This window comes from Ostrinia furnacalis, unplaced genomic scaffold (genome assembly GCF_004193835.3).
Source record: "Ostrinia furnacalis isolate ACB-3 unplaced genomic scaffold, ASM419383v2 OfSCF1637, whole genome shotgun sequence".
Lineage (NCBI taxonomy): Eukaryota > Metazoa > Arthropoda > Insecta > Lepidoptera > Crambidae > Ostrinia > Ostrinia furnacalis.
Window position 1 is genome coordinate 1 of NW_021131876.1, and position 1,326 is coordinate 1,326.

General features: G+C 34.5%; 1 protein-coding gene across 1 annotated transcript; it reads left to right on the forward strand.

Moving 5' to 3' along the window:
• Positions 1 to 6: 6 nt before the first annotated feature.
• Positions 7 to 437, forward strand: LOC114353205 (serpin B6-like). Its single transcript, XM_028305090.1, has one exon. It carries the CDS (start codon positions 32 to 34, stop codon positions 305 to 307), a length of 276 nt encoding a protein of 91 aa, XP_028160891.1. The 5' UTR covers positions 7 to 31; the 3' UTR covers positions 308 to 437.
• The last annotated feature ends 889 nt before the right edge of the window (positions 438 to 1,326 follow it).

Genomic DNA, 1,326 nt, shown 5'->3' on the forward strand with positions numbered 1-1,326 from the left:
TTTGGATAATTTGAAGGAGCTTTTAATTGATATGGGATTGAGGGATATGTTTGACGCTAACAGGGCGAGATTCCCTGAGATTTCGGATTACCAGCTGCATGTTTCTAGCTTCATTCAAAAGGCAGATGTGGAGGTGACAGAGGAAGGGACGGTGGCTGCAGCAGTGACAGAGATGGGTTTCTCTTTCAGGAGTTCAGTTCAGGCTGAGAACTTTTTGGCAAACAAACCCTTCTTCTTCATGATTGTGGATAGGAAAACTGAAGTGCCAGTCTTCAGTGGAGCTTACTCCAAGCCCAAACTTTTTTAGGCGGTTATTTTGTCAGTGAATTACAGTAGGTACAAAAGTACCGTGACTTTAAATAAATATGACTCAATATTAATGTAAAAATATTTTTAATACATTGATTGCACCACCGAAAGTTTGTTTTCGTATTAATCTCGTACTTGTACCTATGAAAGTTATTCACAATTTACTAATTAAATAGGTACCTACTTAGTTAGTACCTAGGTGAATATTTGGACTGCGCCAAAAGGAGGGTTATGTTTTTCGAGTGTATGTATTTTAGCAAATTTTTTCGTTAGTTTCAGCTAAATGACGTCCACTACTGGACTGTTTTTAAGTAATATAGCTCTTTCCCAAACAACAATCAGTAGAAGTGTACAAATATAAACAAGATTGTCGAAATTAATCTGTTTCATACATTCATTGGGGTGAATAGGCGCGTGCCGCGGCTTTGCTCGCGCATTCATTACCAGTTTAGCTTTGAAGGGGAGATAAGTCACAGATGATAATATAAATATGTATGATTAATTTTAAACCGCTTAAAATATCGTCCGTGAGAACAATTTTTTTATAGTGACTGAAGACTTGCTGTCTTTATAATAGAGTATTGAGAATTCTATAGATAGAGTCACAAATATTCAGAGTTTGAGCGATACGATTACGCATTGCTATCAAACGACGAATCGAAATGTTACATTGACTACTTATGGGCTGGTTTTTAATTGTGGAAGGGGAGAAATAGGGTCAAGTTCTTAGTAGGATACAATAAAATCTTAAGAAAAAAAAGAGGATTGACTTTTAATAATAAATGTATTATAGTAATGTGTCTGAAAGAATATTACGAAAATAAGTAGATTATTATTCAAGTTACATATTATCCTTTGGTTTTAATATTATAGTTATGGAAAATGAGTACGTATGATGAAATCGAGAAAAACATACCTACCTAAGTAGAACGTTTTACAATTGTGACTGTTTTCAAAAGACTTACGCGGATTTTATTCTTAAAATGCAATAACCCATTGGAAAATTGATGGTTTTTG